At 44.4% G+C, this 16,492-nt stretch overlaps 1 protein-coding gene across 13 annotated transcripts in view; it reads right to left on the bottom strand.

Annotated features, from left to right (window-relative positions):
* Positions 1–16,492, bottom strand: part of Sirt3 (sirtuin 3) — a 27,762-nt gene that overhangs the window by 6,466 nt on the left and 4,804 nt on the right. For 5 of the 13 annotated variants that reach the window (XM_059264736.1, XM_059264691.1, XM_059264694.1 and 2 more), the window contains exons 2-4: positions 9,758–9,949; positions 9,446–9,678; positions 8,177–8,277 (exon numbers count right to left, since the gene is read on the bottom strand). The exons of 3 other annotated variants lie outside the window; for them this stretch is intronic. In XM_059264736.1, the coding sequence (XP_059120719.1) occupies positions 8,177–8,277; positions 9,446–9,678; positions 9,758–9,804 (381 nt within the window). In that variant the 5' untranslated portion in view covers positions 9,805–9,949. Of the gene's footprint in view, positions 1–8,176; positions 8,278–9,445; positions 9,679–9,757; positions 10,092–16,492 lie in introns of all 13 variants that reach the window. 5 more of the 13 variants (XM_059264677.1, XM_059264688.1, XM_059264682.1 and 2 more) reach the window with 3 other exon arrangements.

Raw genomic sequence — 16,492 nt, 5'->3', positions numbered from 1 at the left:
TCTCTAACGAAAGAACATTTTCAACACATGTGCTGGAGCACACTTTCACATGCAACAGGATGGACCTAGACAGACTTACATGCTTCATAAAAATCAAAGTCGATCAGAGACCTACATATAAAGAGAAAAACTAGAAGATGGCATAGGAGAAAACCTACATGATCTCTAGTATGGCAATGAATTTTTAGATTCAACACCAAGGCAAACCCATGAAAGAAATAAGGATGATGTAATATCAAAATTAAGAGTTTCTAGTCTGAGAAAGACACTGTAGAAAGAATGAGGAGAAAAGCCATGGGCTGGGGAAAATACTAACAAACTATAACGAACTACTAACTAAAATATACAAAGAACTCTTTTATTACATTTTTTATTATTTGTGTATATGGGGCTGGGTGCCCATGTGCCAGCTGGCATGTGAAACTCAGGACAACCTGTAGGAAATGGTTTTCTCCCTCAGCATGTGAGTCCCAAGGATCGAACTCAGATTGTCAGGCTTGGCAGCAAACACCTTCACCTTCTGTGGTACTTTGAATAAGCAATGACCCCCATAGGGCATTTGAACAACTGGTCCCTAGCTGGTGGTGCTCTTGGGGAAGCTTAGGAGGTGCAGGCTGGCTGGAGGAAGTAAGGCAGTGGGAACAGGCTTTGAGAGCTAGCTCCTCACCCTACTTCCACTTCGCTCTCTCTACTTCATGCTTGTCTTTGAAGACGTGAGCTTTCAGCTTCCTATTCCTGCAGCCACGCCTGCTGCTCGCTGCCATGTGTCCCCACCATGATGGACTCTTATCCCTCTGAAACCATAAGCAAAAACAAACTCCTCTTTTGTAATTTGCCTTGGTCATAGTATTTTATCACAGCAAAAGAAAAGTAATAATGTACCTGCTGAACCATCATCCTGCTAGCTCTACAATGAACTCTTAAAGCTCAGTGTTGTAGGATATTTATACATTGTGTGAAGGTGTATTGCTGTGATTAGTGTAATAAAAATCTGAACAGTCAATAGCTAGGTAAGAGGTATAGGCAGGACTTCTGGGCAGAGAAAGGAGGAGGAGGACATAAAAGGCTCAATTTACCTTTGGGTAAATATCAAACAATTTTTGGATCATAGTAACAGTGTGTTTAGTTTTATAAGAAGTGGATATAGCTTAGAGAGCTTGACTAGCTGGGTTCAGTTTCCAACATCTCTCCTCTCTCTCTCTCTCTCTCTCTCTCTCTCTCTCTCTCTCTCTCTCTCTCTCTCTCACACACACACACACACACACACACACACACATACACACACACCTCAGCTGTCTTAAGTGGCTATGATATTGTGCATTACAATCAGCAGCCAGAAACCCTACTGTTCCATAGAAAAGAAAAGGATCAATTTTTGAAAAGAGCAAAATACAGCTAGGTGGTGGTGGCACCTACCTTTAATCCCAGCACTCAGAAGGCAGAAGCAGGCAGATCTCTGAGTTCGAGGCCAGCCTGGTCTACAGAGCAAGTTCCAGGACAGCCAGAGCTACACAGAAAGAACCTGTCTCGAAGAAACAAAAAACAAAACACACACAAAAAAAGAAAATAGCAAAATACATGGACACCTCCCCAAAGAATAAAAGTTGACAAATGACTTGAGAAGATGTTCACCATTAAAGACTACTAAGGAAACGCAAATTAAAGCAATGAGATATCACTGCACACCTGAACAGATATCTAACCCAGATCCTGAACAAGTATAACAAAAGATACTGATGAGGACATGGAACAGTAGGGTTTCTGGCTGCTGATTGTAATGCACAATATCATAGCCACTTAAGACAGCTGGGGTGTGTGTGTGTGAGAGAGAGAGATGTTGGAAATTGAACCCAGGGCCTCACATGAGCTAGTCAAGCTCTCTAAGCTATATCCACTTCTTATAAAACTAAACACACTGTTACTATGATCCAAAAATTGTTTGATATTTACCCAAAGAACCTAAAAACTTACATCCACACAAAACCTGCATAAAGCAATTCATATCCTTGAAATTAAGCATTCATATCACCAGCAGAGTGGATAAACCATGGTACATCTAGACAAATTGCACATTACTCAGAACAAATAAGTCAGCTGCCAGGCCAGGAAAATACAAGGAAGAAACAAATACACACTGCTAAGTGAAAGAAGCCAGTATGAAAGGCTGCACACTGTATGATCCCAATTTTATGACACTCCAGAGAACTTACAAAACAGTAAGAAAGTAAGATCAAAATTGCTAGGGGTTGGGCTGGATGAAGGATAAGCAGAACATAGAGGAACTTAAGGAGACTGACAGGAGTACTGTGTATGATGCCATAATGATGGATACTTGTCTCTACACATTTATCCAAACCCATAGAATAGACCACACTAAGGTTACTGTGGACTCTGGGAAGAGTGTCATCAATGTGGGTTCATCGGCCGCAGGTAACTGACTTTGGTGTAATGTTGACAGTGATGGAAACTGTATGTGTATGAGTACAGGTATCTGGTAACTATCTGTACTTTCTACTTAATTTTGCTAAAGCTCAAAAAAACAAAACAAAAACTTATCTCCAAAGGCTATGTGTAGAGGACTGTGGGGCTGTTGGAAGGGGGTAGACCTGTAGAAGGTAGGTCTAGCTAGAGTCTCAGGTCATATGTGAAGGGACCAGTATTCAGCACAAGACACCCCAAGAACAAGTCCTCAGCACAAAGGAGATTTATTTGCCCAGAAGGACAGAGGGCAGGGGATAAGAGACAAAGACAAAAGAAAGAGGAGGAGGGAGAAGGGGAAGGGAACAAGGGGGAGGGGGAAGGATATTGGACCCAGAGGGACAAAGGACTGCCTCTGGATAGAGAGGAGACAGATGTGGCACACAAAAAAGCAACAATTTATAAAGGTAAAATGAGATACCCTGTGTTAGGATGAGTTGGTTTGTTTTAATTGGGCATATTAATTAGGACAACCAAAAGGGGGCTTTTGATTGTTGGACTTCAATACTTTGATAGCTGGACCTTGGTAGTCAGCCTCAGGAAGAGGAAGTGGCCAAATAAGGGAATAGACCTTGGTGGGTAGCTTTAAGAATATAATCTAACAGTTTTTAGCAAGGCAGAGGGAATGAGGAAGGGCAAGGCCTGCCAGAGCCATGCCTGACATGCTCAAGCTGGCTACAGTCCCTTCAATAGGAACATGCCCTCAAAGGGATAATGGACTCCTTTCTCTTCCTTTTTTCTTTTCCTTCCTAACCATGGGATGAGCAATTTTGTACCAGACACTCTCACACCATGATTTGCCACCTTGCCAAGGGCCCAAGACATGGACCAGTAGACATGGACCAGAATCTCTGAAACTGGGATCCAAGATACACCTTTTCTGAGTTTATTATCTCAGGTATTTCTTGCAGTGACAGAAAGCTGACATGACCATCCTAAAACTTGTTAAAATTCCTATTTCATGGGCTGGAGAAATGGCCTAGTGCTTAAGAGCACTTGTTGCTCTTACAGGGGTGACTCATAACCATTTGGAACTCTAGTTCCAAGGGATCCAATGTTCTTTTCTGACCTCTGTGGGCACCGGGCACACACATGGTACACATACATACATGCATGCAAACACACACACACACACACACACACACACACACACACACACACGAAATAAAGCATTTCAATTCATATTTCTTGACTTCAAAATTTGCTACAAGCTACAGTAACCAAAAAGTAATGTGATACTGGCATTAAAAAAAAAAAAAGACATACAGATCATTAGAACAGAAAAGACAGCCCCCAAACAAATCCTTACATACATAATCAATACTTTTTTTTAAATGGCATCAAGCCTATTATGTGGGGGAGTGGAATACAGTTTCATCCACTATGATAGCTGGGCATGGTGGTACACACCTTGAATCTCAGAATTTAGGAGGCAGAGGAAAGTGGATCTCTGTAAGTTCAAGGCCATCCTGGTCTATATAGAAAGTTCCAAGCCAGCCAGGGCAACATAGTGAGACCCTGTCACAAAAGGGTTGAGGGGAGAGTCTGTGAGGGAAGCTGGAGAGATAGAGAAGTTAAAAGCACTGGCTGCTCTTCCAAAGGACCTTCGTTCGATTCTCAGCACCCACGTGGTGGCTCACAACCTGTCTGTAACACCCTCTTCTAGCCTCCTTGGGCACCATGCACACACATAGGGCACAGACATACATGTCGGTAAAACACCCATATGTATAAAATAAACAATAATATACAATTTTAAGTGCTGAAAAAAGTAGATAGCCACATGGGAAAGAGTGACTTTTGTCAAAGAAGAAAGTCACAGTTGAACAGCACTGATTGTGAGCCTTAAAGTAGAATATATGGCTTTGTAAAGCCAATTGTCAGGCATGTGTGGAGATGAACTATAGGCTGAGGCTGCTTGCACTCACCAGCACATGCAGACCTCATGAACTATGCCAAACATGGCTTCATCTTGAGACAGTTCAACTTCTGCACACCAGTCACAATCCCAAGTAAACCCCCTGAGAGTAAGCTGTGAAAGCAGTCACCATTGTGGGACATTCTCGACCTTCTAAACTGTCTTTGAGACCACAATACTAATAAGCTCCATATAAATGTAATTATTTGTTACAGACTGGATTGACTTTATCTCATCTGACAAGTTGGAACCATAAAAGCCACAAAGCTCTGTGCAAGGTGGCCAATGTCAGTAGAGGAACAGCAGTGCAGGAGACAATGGGTAGGATGTAAATGGTACAGCCTCTGTGAAAAAGTTCAATGAAACCTCCAAAAAATTAAGAGGTAGGTTTACCACAGGATACAATTTCACACCTAGGAATATAATGAAAATAATTGAAAGCAGGGTCTCAGAGAGAGAAATGCACACCTATATTCATACTCTCAATAACCAAAAAGTAGGAGCAACCCAAGTATACACCAACAAATGAATGTAAGTGTAAAACACACTCGGCTGCAGAATGGAATGTTATCAAACTTTTACAAGGAAGGAAAGTCTGACCCACACTATGAGACAGTGAAATCTGAAGACATTACACTCTGAAACTAGCCAGTCACAAAAGAACAGGCACTGACTGACTCTATGATCCAGTTCCCAGGTGACAAGAGAAGAAACATTACCACAGGCTCAGGGGAAGCTGGCATTTAACAGCTATAGAGTTTCTGGTTGGTATGATAAAGATTATTCCGGGAATAAATGGCAGTACTGGATGCAGAACATTAAGAATATACTTAATACCTTGGAACTACACTTAAAAATTACTAAAAAGGGGACTGAAGAGATGGTTCATGGTTAAGACCACTCGTTGCTCTTGCAGAAAACCTGAATTCAATTCCCAGAACCCACATGGCAGCTCACAACTGTCTGTAACTCCAGTCTCAGGGCACCCAATGCCTTCTTCTGACTTCCACAGGCTCCTGCACCCATGTGGTGCACATGTATACACTCAGGGGCACACACACATATATACGAAATAAATATTTTTAAAATTATTTGAATAATGATTTTTGTGTTATATGTTTACCACAATGAAACATCTTAAAGAAGATTTTTATGAGGTTTTTTTTTTTTTTGAGAGAGAGAGAGAGAGAGAGAGCGCTTCACTATGTAGTCTAGGTTACCCCTGAGCTCATAATCCCCTAGCTTCTAGCCCTTGAATGCTAGAATTGCAAGTATATACCACAACTTAGCTAGGAAAAATATTTGAAATGTGAACCAAAGAAAGTATGTACATGTTCGTTATTACTAGGAACACAAAGAGATTCTATAGCTTTGGTCACAGCATTCTTCTCAGTACTATGACCAATGCCTGGCAGAGCAACTTAAGGGATAAAACTCACAGTCTGAACAGGATTTCAGTTCATCGTGGCACCAGGATTAGCTCTGTGGTAATTTGAAAATGGCCCCATAGGCTCATAGGGAGTGGCACTATTGGGAGGTGTGGCCTTGTTGAAGTAGGTGTGACATTGTTGGAGGAAGCATGTCACTGGGGGTAGGCTTTGAGGTTTCAGAAGCTCAAGCCAGGCCTAGTGTGTCTCAGTCTTTTCCTGCTGCCTGGTGATCCAGATGTAGAACTCTCAGCTACTTCTCCAGCACCATGTCTGCCTGAGTGCCACCATGCTTCCTGCCATGATGATAATGAACTGAACCTCTGAACTGTAAGCCAGCCCCAATTAAATGCTTTCCTTTATAAGAGTTGCTGTGGTCACGGTGTCTCTTCACAGCAATAAAAACCCTAACTAAGACAGGCTTCATTTGTGAAGATAGGAATGTATGGCTGCTGCTTTTCATATTGTGGCCAACTAGGAAGCCGAAAGCAAAGGCCAGAACCTGAAGCTGGTATAGCCTTCAAAGGCCCACCCAAGTGACCTATGTCTGTCAGCCAGGCTTCATATCCCAAAGGTTCTACAACCTCCTAACACAGCAGCACTGACTGCAGACTGGGTGTTCAGACGTACAACCCTGTGGGGACATTTGCTTTCAACTGTAACAGCTCCCAAACTGATGTCCTAGAAAGAAATGGAAGAATGGAGAAAGGAAAGGAGAGATGAAGGAAAGAAATGATAAACGGTTCAAACAAGTTGTCAGGCCTGGTGAAACAGAAAGCACAGCTACTGTAAATGACTCTTTGGACCTTACAGGAAAGTATTGTGCCTATGGACTCACACGTACGCATGCATGTGGAAGGCAGAGGGAGATGCCGAGCACCTTCTTCAGTCACTCTCCACCATACATATGTGTGCATGTGTGTTTTGAGACAGGGTCTCTCTCTAGTCCTGGCTGTCCTGGAGCTCAATAATGTAGACCAAACTGGCCTTGAACTCACAGAGATCTGCCTGCCTCTCTCTCTCTCTCTGCCTCAAGTGCTGGGATTAAAGGCGTGCGCCACCACACCTGGCTCCACCTTATGTTTTGAGACAGAGTCTTATCAGCTGCAGCTCACCAGTTAGGCTAGGCTGACTGGCTAATGAGCTCCACGGATACACCTGTCCCCACCCACTCAGCCCAGGGGTCACAACTTTTACAAGGGTGCTGGGGATCTGAACGCAGGTCCTTGGGCTTAGCAGAGCTAGTCTAGCTCTCAGCTTGTTCTAGGACTCTGATGACCTGTGGGCTGGCACACCTGCCCAGCGTTTATATGGCTAGCACGTTATCTACTCATCCCTCTCCCTATACCCTCCTGTATTGTTTTCAATAGCAAACATTAGAAACATTAAAAGTGCCTCCTCATGTACGTAACGAAAGAGGAAAGGTTCCAAAGCTGCACAGAAAAACTGTCTCAAAAAACAAAGGTAAGTAACAAAAGGAGTAAACGGGGCTCCGACGTCAACACTAGACACCCACTAAACTGCACAGGCGTGTAGAGAACTTAGAAAAGAAACGTAAGAGGAGTCAATGAATAATTTTAATATTTGTAGGTGTGTATATATGTATGTTTATATGTACATATAATATCTCACATCATCCACCAAATCATGAAAGGTAAGCAATAGGTAAGTTAAAAGGAGATTCATTTTTTTTTCTTTTTTTTTTGTGGGGGAGGGAGTTTGAGACAGAGTCTCACTATGTAGCTCTGGCTGTCCTGGAACTCACTGTGTAGACCAGACTGGGCTCAAACTCTCGGAGATCTGCCTGTTTCTCCCTAAGTGCTGGGATTAAAGGTGTGCACCACCACACCTGACTTGGGAGATTCATTTTCCCTGTATATTTCTGACTTGCATTTTGGGGATAGAGCGAGTGCTGGCGATGGAACCCAGGGCCTTGTGTATGCTAGGCAAGCATTCTACCATTGAGCTGCATCCTCAGCCAGCCTTAGTTCTTCTACAAGTATGTATTTTTTTTTAAATTAAAAATAAAAGAGCCAGGCATGGGAGAGCACATCCTTAATCCCAACAGAAGCAGGTAGATCTCTGCGTTCCAGGCCAGCCTTGTCTAAATAGTGAGTCCCTGTCTCAAACAAACAAACAAAAGCCAGGCTGGTGACATATAATCCCAGCACTGGGGAAGCAGAGACAGGTGGATCCCTAGGGTTCCCTGGCAGCCAGCCTAGATAACTTGGTGAGTTTCAGACCACTGTGAGCATCCTGTTTCAAAAACAAACAAACAAGCATAAAATACCACTATTATAATCTCCTCCCCAAGGACTGCAGAAGGCAGAGACCATTTCATGAGGTAACTCACCCACATGTCCTCCCCCGGGAAGGACCTTCGACAGACCGTACATGTAGCTGATGCAAAGGACCCGTGAGCTTCAACCAGCTTTGAGGCAGGGATTCCAGACGCTGCAATTCAAAGCAGAGCTCAGTGTTGCAGCCCTGGGATGGCTAAGCAAGTACACAAGCACAGCCTCTGGGCTTGACAAAACTAGGTTTCCAAAAACTGCACGGCTGGTAATCAAAGCAGCTTCTCAGTCGGGTGTGGTGGCTCCCGCCCAGAATCCTAGCTGAGGCTAAAGAACTGAGAGTTAGTAAATGAGTAACTGAGGTAGTGAAGAAGTCAGGGCCAGCATGGGCAACAGCAGAACCTTCTCCTCAGGATAACTGAGTTAGTGAAGAAGTCAGGGCCAGCACGGGCAACAGCAGAACCTTCTCCTCAGCCAAAGATTCTCATCAAGTTCATTGCTGCTATTTGCTAACTGCAGTGCTGAACCCCAAAGCCAGGAGATTCCTACCTTCCCCCCAAACCTGTCCTTCTGTTTGGGGAAAAGGCAGCCTTGGTGGGATAGCCACTGCTCTTTCTGTGCTTCTGAGCTGTAGATTCCTCCTCAGAGGAAGCCTGTCCCTGGAGTAAGGTGCTGCCATCTTCAGACCGCAGCATCCCTGCAGACAGCAGAGTGGCTGCTGTCCACCGGCTACTGTCATGGATGCAGAGTGCACCTTGGGAAAGCACCAGCAAGTTCTCCCTCATTGCTGCTGTCACTGCGTGACTGAAATGTTGGTGGTTCCTCAGCATAAGGGCACCAGAGCTAAGCTTTAATAAGGCTGTATCTTCCAGAGCTAGCTAGACACTGTTTCTATGTCAACGCTACGATGTGAGGATCTGCCTGAAAGCAACTGAGGGTGAGAGAGGAGGTGGGGAGAACAGACAACAAGGCCTGGCCACGTGTCAGTAAGGGACACTGAGGGAAAGGACATAGGGGTCCTTAGGAGGGAGGGAGGCAGAGAGGGAAGGGAAAGGGGAGAGGGGAAAGGAAGAGGGGTAAAGAGAGAGAAAGAGATCCACACCAGATTCAAAATAGTATGAACTTTAGTTCCATCCAAAACTCAAACCCAGAAGCTGTGTGGGAGACAGGCCTATAGAGAGGTTTCCACTGTGGCCTCAAACACAGAAGCAGTAAAGGCATAACCAGCTGCCTGGCACCAGTCCCAGGGATGGCAGATAAACACTAGGCCACAGACAGTCCTCCTTAGAAGCAGGCACAGACATGCAAGGAACCAGAGGCTCACTCACCTCTCTCAAGCCCATCGATGTTCTGTGTGTAGAGCCGCAGAAGCAGCTCCTTGTCATGGAGCAGTCGAAGGAAGTAGTGAGTGACATTAGGCCTGTAGTGCCCAGGGTACAGCTCCTTGGCCAACGTGAAAAAGGGCTTGGGGTTATGAAAGAAAAAGCCAAGTTCGAAGATGGCCTCAGGATATGGGATGTCATACTGCTGGAGGTTGTTGTAGAGGCCACTCCCTGGGGATCTGTAGAGACAGAAGGGGAAGGCTGAGCCCTGCAGAAGACAGGGGGGAAATGACATCAGAGGGAACTACGGCAGTGTACCTGAAGTCCGGGATGCCACTGGGTGTGCTGATGCCAGCCCCCACCATGACCACGACCCTCTGGCAGGCTCTGGTCCGAAGCAGCTCAGCTACATCCTGCAGAGACAGCTTCACCTTCTCACTGTTGCCCCCACATCCAAAGCCGACTGAGGCTCCCACAGAGAGGGATATGGGCCTTCTCCCACCTGTAACACTGACAACAAGAGTACAGAAGACAGGCAGCAGGTGGCCATCAGTCTTATGCTAGCAAGAGTGAGTGCGGCTGTCCTCTTCCCACCATCCAAGGTGGAGGTGCACTTCTCTCTAGTGTCATCCAAATAATCACTTTCTACCAACTAAACAGAAGGTCGTCTTGTATCAGAAATTGAGATTTACTTGGGGGCAAAAAAAAAAAAAAAAAGAAAAAGAAAAAGAAAGCCCTTCCAGTTTATAGACACTGCATGCACCAGGGAAGCAGCGCCACAGCCCCATCATCAGAGGTGTGAGCTGGGGTGCTCTGAAAAGGCCACAGCTTGAACGGTTCTGCAGACTGACAAGTTAGAGCCTTAGAGTTGCAATGTTGCAGATCAAGAGCTAAACTTACCTTGGGCTATCTTTTAGACCCTTGGATAGGATACCTAACATCCTTTTGATTATGAAGTAAGACCTCTGGAATGTATTGACTTCGAAGAACACAAGCTTCCACTATCCCAGGAGCTAAAGATGTCATTAGATAGTATCTGAAACCTATAGTAGAGATTTACTGGTTGGCTGTAACCCACCTACCTGATGTCCCCATCAATATATTCAGTAAATAAACTAATTTCTGACTGTCTTATGTTCTGTGATTTGTTCGTATAACTTCTTCCATGAGAGAGATTTTACCTGGAGTAACCTGAGTCTGTATTTCCAGGGCATGGCCACTCATACTGGGCTCAGAATAAACTATGCCTTATTCCCTTTGAAGCAAGAGCTGTGCTTTGTGTCGACAGTATATGCACTCAATGTGAGACACCGCCCCCCTCCCGGGATGATCCAGTCTCATCAGAGATCAGCACCAAGTGCCATATTGGGCCTTCTGTGCCCAACCATCTGTGTCACCTCCTCGGGTAGACGTGTGAGAGTGTCCAGAGTCTAGACCTGCTTTTGACTGACTGATGGTCCACTGGCCTATCTGAGCACTGGACTGGGTAGCCTCTTGCTGACTGACTGACTGATGATGGTCCACTGGCCTATCTGAGCACTGGACTGGGTAGCCTCTTGCTGACTGACTGACTGATGATGGTCCACTGGTCTATCTGAGCACTGGACTGGGTAGCCTCTTGCTGACTGACTGACTGACTGACTGATGGTCCACTGGTCTATCTGAGCACTGGACTGGGTAGACTCTTGCTGACTGACTGACTGATGATAGTCCACTGGTCTATCTGAGCACTGGATTGGGTAGCCTCTTGCTGACTGACTGACTGATGGTCCACTGGTCTATCTGAGCACTGGACTGGGTAGCCTCTTGCTGACTGACTGACTGATGATAGTCCACTGGTCTATCTGAGCACTGGACTGGGTAGCCTCTTGCTGACTGACTGACTGACTGATGGTCCACTGGCCTATCTGAGCACTGGACTGGGTAGCCTCTTGCTGACTGACTGACTGATGATAGTCCACTGGTCTATCTGAGCACTGGACTGGGTAGCCTCTTGCTGACTGACTGACTGATGATAGTCCACTGGTCTATCTGAGCACTGGACTGGGTAGCCTCTTGCTGACTGACTGACTGACTGACTGATGGTCCACTGGTCTATCTGAGCACTGGACTGGGTAACCTCTTGCTGTTGCAGAGCATCTGTAATAGAGCATTCATCAGAATCTTTGTTTCCCAGCAAACTTTTTCTCCCAGAACTCCAACCCTTTTAAAATTTTTATCCTATTTATTTGTTTGTTTGTTTGTCTGTCTCCTTCTTATTACATCCTGGTCCCTCTCCTCCACCACAGCCTTCTCTCTCCTCTACCACTGTCTCCTCCCTCCTTCCTGACTTTGCCTCTTCTTTTTTGTTTGTTTGTTTGTTTGTTTGTTTGTGTTTTTCGAGACAAGGTTCTCTTGGCTTTCCTAGATCTCGCTCTGTAGAGCAGGCTGGCCTCAAACTCACAGAGATCCTCCTGCCTCTGCCTCCCGAGGGCTGGGATTAAAGGTGCGCAGCAGCACCACCGCCTGGCGTCTCTTCCTTCATTATCACCCTTTCCTGTCTTATCCAGTAACCTCCAAGAGGAAGAAAATTCTGTATCAGGGCCAGTGTGGCAGTGCACCCCTTAATCCCAGTGCTCGGGAGGCAGAGGCAGGCAGATCCTGTTATTTCTAGGCCAGCCTGGTCTACACAGTAAGTTCCAGGACAACCAGGACTAAATAGAAAGACTGTCTCAGAAAGCAAAAAATTCCATATCAAAGGAAGATTGTTATAACCTCTGTGGTGGTTTGAATAAAGATGGCCTCCATAGGCTCATATATTTGAAGGAGTGGCACTACTTGAGAAAGATGAGGAGATGTGGCCTTGTTGCAGGAAGTGTGTCACCGGGGGTGGGCTTTGAAGTTTCAAAAGCCCATGCCAGGCCCAGTCTCTCTCTGTTTTCGGGTCAGGATGAAACTCTCAGCTTCTTCTCCAGCACTGTGTCTGCCTGCACACCACCATGCTCCCTACCATGATGATAATGGACTAAACCTCTGAAACTGTAAGCCAGTCAATCCCAATTAAATGTTTTCCTTTATAAGAGTTGCCATGGTCATGCTGTCTCTTCACAGAAATAGAACAGTGACTCAGACAACTTCTTTTAGGATAAAGCCTGTGTGCAAAGAACGATTGTGGAAAAAGTGGGTAGAGTTCTTGGACTCATACCACAAAACAGAATCCAGAATCCAGAAATAGACCCCACAAAGTGATTTGATTTGCAACAAAGTATCCAGTGCTTTTCAATGGGGAAAGGTCTGTTGTGTTCCTGTGGTTTTATATTTAAATGCTGGAATAATTAGATATCAATATGAGAAAAAAAATCACATTTGACACCCTCCTTCGCCATATACAAAAACTGAGATTTGAAATAAGCTAAGCATATTGGCATATCCTGTAATCATGGCTACTTAGGAGCCTGAGGCAGATGAGCCACTTAAGACTAGGAGTCCAGCCATCAGCCAGGTGGTGGTGGCTCACGACTTTAATCCCAGCACTTGGGAGGCACAGCCAGGTGAGTTTGAGGCCAGCCTGGTCTACAGAACGAGATCCAGGATAGGCACCAAAACTACATGGAGAAACTCTGTTGGGGGGGGGGGACTAGGAGTTCAAAGCCATCCTTAGCAATATGGCAAAATCTCATCTCAAAAGATAATGCATCATAGTATAGAACAAAAAGATTTCTAAGAAAAATCACACAGGAATCTCTTTATGAACTTGGGATTGCAAAGAATTGCCAACTATATAAGAAAATAATAATAAAGTACACCCCTCAAAAAAATAAAAAGATAAAGCCTGGAGGAAGAAAACCTGGAATGGAATTTTTGATTATGGGTTTCCTAATACATATCAGGACTCCCTGGGATTTGCTGAAAAATTTCAGATCATCATTGCCTAATTCAATTACTGACAAGGCAGATGGACAACTTCATTGGGCAGATGGGAAAAAGCCTCCTTTGAAGACTGTAGAAAGACAGATGCTGATGCTAAGGATGCCTGTTAACAGCGAGGAAGTCACTCTGTGCTGCATGCTGTAGTATCAAAAATATTCCCACAAGGATGTGATAGATACCATGAAGCTTAAAGAACATTAAAAAGCTCAGACTTTACACCATTATGTAACCAGGATAAAAATGAGGATCCAGGAGTCACCAGCCAGACACAGAGGGAGTAAGATGAGAATGCTGCACTGAGAAAAGAATTTTCCGGGCGGTGGTGGCGCACGCCTTTAATCCCAGCACTCGGGAGGCAGAGCCAGGCGGATCTCTGCGAGAAACAACACCAATTCGACCAAGAACCCCTAGTGGACCAAGACTGTCAATCAGAACAAGAGAGGCACCTTCAGACACAGACACCGCCTGCACCAAGCAGAGGAAGAGATGAGTAGATGCCAGTGCGAAAATACAGGCAACAACATAAAGACCTATATGACAACATCAGAACCTAGTGATTCTACACCTGCAAGACCTGAACATACCAAGGAGAAGAAGCAGAAGAAATCAATCAATCAGAAAAATGACTTTAAGAAGATGATAGAGGGGCTGGAGAGATGGCTCAGCGGTTAAGAGAACTGGCTGCTCCTCCGGAGGTCCCGAGTTCAATTCCCAGCACCCACATAGTGGCTCACAACCATCTGTAATGAGATCTTGTGCCCTCTTCTGGTGTGCAGGCATAATGCAGGCAAAATACTGTATACATAATAAATAAATAAATAAATCTTTAAAAAAAAAAGAAGAAGAAGAAGAAGATAGAGGCCCTTAAAGAGGAAATGAAAAACTCCCTTAAAGAGGAAATAAAAAATTCCCTTAAAGAAATGGAAGAAAAAAAAATGAGGATCCAGAGATGACTCCAGAAAGAAACATCCATACCATGAGAGCTAGGGGCACTGCTGCAAATAGCACATCAGGGCTGTGGTGATATATTGTGCACCCTAATAAACTTGTCTGAGGATCAGAGGACAGAGCCAGCCACTAGACTAGACATAGAGGTCAGGCAGTGGTGCCACACCTTTGATCCAAGCACTTGAGATCTCATGCCTTTGCTTGGGAAGCACACACACCTTTAATCCCAGGAAGTAATATGGCAGGGCAGAGAAAGGTATATAAGGTGTGAAGTAATAGGAACTCTCTTTAGGCTGAGGATTTCTTAGAGGTAAGAACTAGTGACTGGCGGTTCTGCTTCTCTGATCATTCAGCTTTCACCCTGATATCTGGCTCTGGGTTTTGTTTTGTTTTGTTTTTTGGGTGTTTTGTTTTGTTTTTGTTTTTGTTTTTGTTTTGTTTTTGTTTTTGTTTTTGTTTTTTTGAGACAAGGTTTCTCCGTGTGGTTTTGGTGTCTATCCTGGATCTCGCTCTGTAGAGCTGGCCTCGAACTCAGAGAGATCCACCTGGCTCTGCCTCCCGAGTGCGGTGGGTTTTTTATTAAAAGACCATCTAAGCCAGGCAGTGGTGGCGCACACCTTTAATCTCAGTACTTGAGAGGCAGAACCAGGAGGATCTCTGTGAGTTCAAGGCCAGCCTGTTCTACAGAGCAAGTTCCAGGACAGGCTCCAAAGCTACACAGAGAAACTCTGTCTCAAAAAACAAAACAAAACAACAACAACAACAAAGGACCATCTAAGATTCAAACAACACAGGGCAGCTTCCATGACTCAGCAATCAAACCTATACAATCAAGCAAGACCATGGCATCCAGCAAATCAAGACTCTTCCCACACAGCTCTAAAAAGGCTCTAGGGTCACCTTCAAATGCCAGAAAATAGTAAGAGGAGTATGAACTCATTTTTCAAAGGAAGAGTATACAGAAGGCAATGTACAAATGATGGGCTTCAATGATGCCTCAGGAGGTTTTTCATTCAGGAAAAATACGAGTTTAATAATCCCAGCACTCAGGAGGCAGAGCCAGGTAGATCTCTGTGAGTTAAAGACCAGCCTGGTCTACAAAGCAAGTTCCAGGACAGCTAAGGCTACACAGAGATACCCTGTCTTAAAAAACAAAACAAAACAAAACAAAAAAAGAATTAGTTGGGTGTGCTGACGAATGCCTTTAATCTCAGCACTCATGAGGTAAAGGCAGGAAGATCTCTGAGGGTTCAAGGCTAGCCTGGTCTACATAGTGAGTTCCAGGACAGCCAGGGCTATGTAAAGAGACCCTGTTTCAAAAAAGCAAAAAACAAACAAACAAAAAAGTTGTAAGAATCAAAACTCTAAGAAAAATTATTCTATTGCCATGTTCTGCAACCAAAAAATGAGAAATTAATGAGGCAAAGAGGTGGATTTCTGTGAGTAAAAAAAATTGAAACATATCTTACATAAATAAGGGAAAACATTAGTGTATTAATGTATTAAGAGCTATTATAAATTGAATAGGACAAAGCACCAAAATCCCAATCAAGTATTAAAATGTATATAAGCTCTAAGTAAGGAATAAAGACCAAAAATATAGTCACTGAAAAGTCTTGGGTTTGTGGTTCAGAGGGGACATTTTGTAGGAGATTAAATCCTAGAGTTATTAACACCATGAAAAGACAAGATGATGGAAGAACTGTGAGAGAATTCTGGTCCATGAAGCATAGTGGAGGTACCTTCTTACAGGTTTTAGGGGAAGATGGAGGTCCCATGCCACATGGTCAATGAATCAATAGTATGTGACTTATATTCAGGTTGAGTCTTATTCCCAAGCAGCAGGGGAGGATGAGAATGTCTTGCATTGTGAAGAAATGTGTGAGTCTGAGGATGTGGGAGAATTGGTTTAAGGGGCCCACTTAATTAATACATATTCATTGTACAGGATGTATCTTTGGTACTCTGGGATAGATTGGAATCTGGTAGTGTGCGGCCTGTACACAGAATCAATTATGAGGGCAGACAGACACAGCTACAAATGGTTATGACTTGAGCATTATGTAGCCCAGGTTTTAACAATTCCAGCTTTTTTGTTTATATATAAAGAAACAGCAGGATAATTTATGAGGGAAGAGATAGAGAGGCTTTGGGGGGTACCAGGCACAGTATTCAATTTCTGGCCTCTTCCCATTG

This window comes from Peromyscus eremicus, chromosome 1 (genome assembly GCF_949786415.1).
Source record: "Peromyscus eremicus chromosome 1, PerEre_H2_v1, whole genome shotgun sequence".
Lineage (NCBI taxonomy): Eukaryota > Metazoa > Chordata > Mammalia > Rodentia > Cricetidae > Peromyscus > Peromyscus eremicus.
Note: the sequence above shows the minus strand (reverse complement) of the source record. Positions and strands in the feature narration are given on the sequence as shown.